This window comes from Mycetomoellerius zeteki, unplaced genomic scaffold (assembly GCF_001594055.1).
Source record: "Mycetomoellerius zeteki isolate Tzet28-1 unplaced genomic scaffold, Tzet1.0 scaffold1624, whole genome shotgun sequence".
Classification (NCBI taxonomy): Eukaryota; Metazoa; Arthropoda; class Insecta; order Hymenoptera; family Formicidae; genus Mycetomoellerius; species Mycetomoellerius zeteki.
In genome coordinates this window covers 5,132-6,485 of record NW_017256577.1, presented here as the reverse complement: position 1 = coordinate 6,485, position 1,354 = coordinate 5,132, and the positions used below count along the sequence as shown (strand labels likewise).

General features: G+C 63.2%; 1 protein-coding gene across 1 annotated transcript; it reads left to right on the top strand.

The window, feature by feature from the left end:
* Nucleotides 1-929: 929 nt before the first annotated feature.
* LOC108721178 (uncharacterized) lies at nucleotides 930-1,347 on the top strand (the record flags this gene model as incomplete). The annotated part of the gene is made up of 1 exon (XM_018445585.1): nucleotides 930-1,347. A coding segment is annotated over exon 1 (418 nt), but the record flags the coding sequence as incomplete, so codon positions are not given.
* Between the last annotated feature and the right edge of the window lie 7 nt (nucleotides 1,348-1,354).

Sequence of the window (1,354 nt, the reverse complement as noted above, 5' to 3'; positions counted from 1 at the left end):
TGGGGGCCGGGGGGGTGGCGTTGGCGGTGTCTCTGGACATCGTCAACGCATTTTACATCCTCCCGTGGCCAAAGGTGGAGGCACTCCAACGACACGGAGTGCTGAAATACTTATCGGCAATCATCGCCGATTATTTCAGGGATAGGGTACTGGAATTCCGCTGCAAAGGGGGATTCTGGTGCAGCAGAGAGGTGCGATGCGGTATTCCACAGGGGTCCATACTTGATCCCCTCCTGTGGAACATCGCATACGACGTGGTCCTCGGCGCGGCGCTTCCCCTGGCTGCCACGTGATGTGTTACGCCGACGACACCCTTGTGGTGGCCGGGGGCCGGGACTGGGATTCGGCGGTGTCGAGCGCGAGTCTCGCGGTGGAGTGCGTGCTGCGCTCCATTGAGAGACTGGGGCTAAAGGTATCCCCCCGCAAGACGGAGGCGATGTTCTTCCACAGCGTGGGGGGGGGGGGTGCCTCCGGCCTCGGTCAGGATAGGTTCGGCCTGCATCAAGGCTGAAATACATGGGTCTCACCCTCGACGGACATTAGGAGTTCGGCGGTCACTTCGACCTGCTGGCTCCCAGGCTGTCCAAGCAGGCCGACGCGTTGGCCGGTCTGATGCTGAACCTCAGCGGACGAGGGGATCGACCCACCGCGCCTATGCGTACATCGTCCTCGCTGGACTCCTATATGGAGCCCCCGTTTGGTCGGAGGATGCGGCGACCAACAGCCGCATCAAGATGACGGTGTGCCAGGTACAGCGAAGGCTGTCCCAGCGCATCGTCCGCGCGTACAGGACGGTGTCGCATAACGCGACGACGGTGTTGGCGGGCGTGCCGCCCGCGAGAGGACGGGCCGAGGTGTACTGATAGGTCGCCGTGGCCCGTCTAGAGGGGCGCGTATTAGCGCACCGTGAGATCGAGGCCTACAAAACGATGGCACAAAAATGGGTGTTCGCGGAGTGGCGCGCCCGCTTGGAGAAAGCAGAGCACGGGGCCTGGACCGTCGGGGCCGTCAGGCCGTGCCTCGAGGAGTGGGCTGGTAGAAGGTGGGGCGAACTCACCTACCAGCTCACGCAGGTGCTCACCGGATGTTTCGGTGAGTACCTGCACCGTATAGGGAAGGAGCGCAGCCCACACTGCCACCATTGTGACGCGGACGAGGACACCGCGCAGCATACCATTGCGGAGTGCTCCGCGTGGGATGCGGAGCGCGATGTCCTCGTCCAACAGGTAGGAGGAGATCTCTCTCTGCCGGCACTCATTCGCGAGATGTTGCGGAGAGAGGCCTCCTGGAAGGCGGCCTCCGGCTTCTGCGAGCGCGTGATGCTGCAGAAGGAGGAGGCCGAATGGGGTAGGGA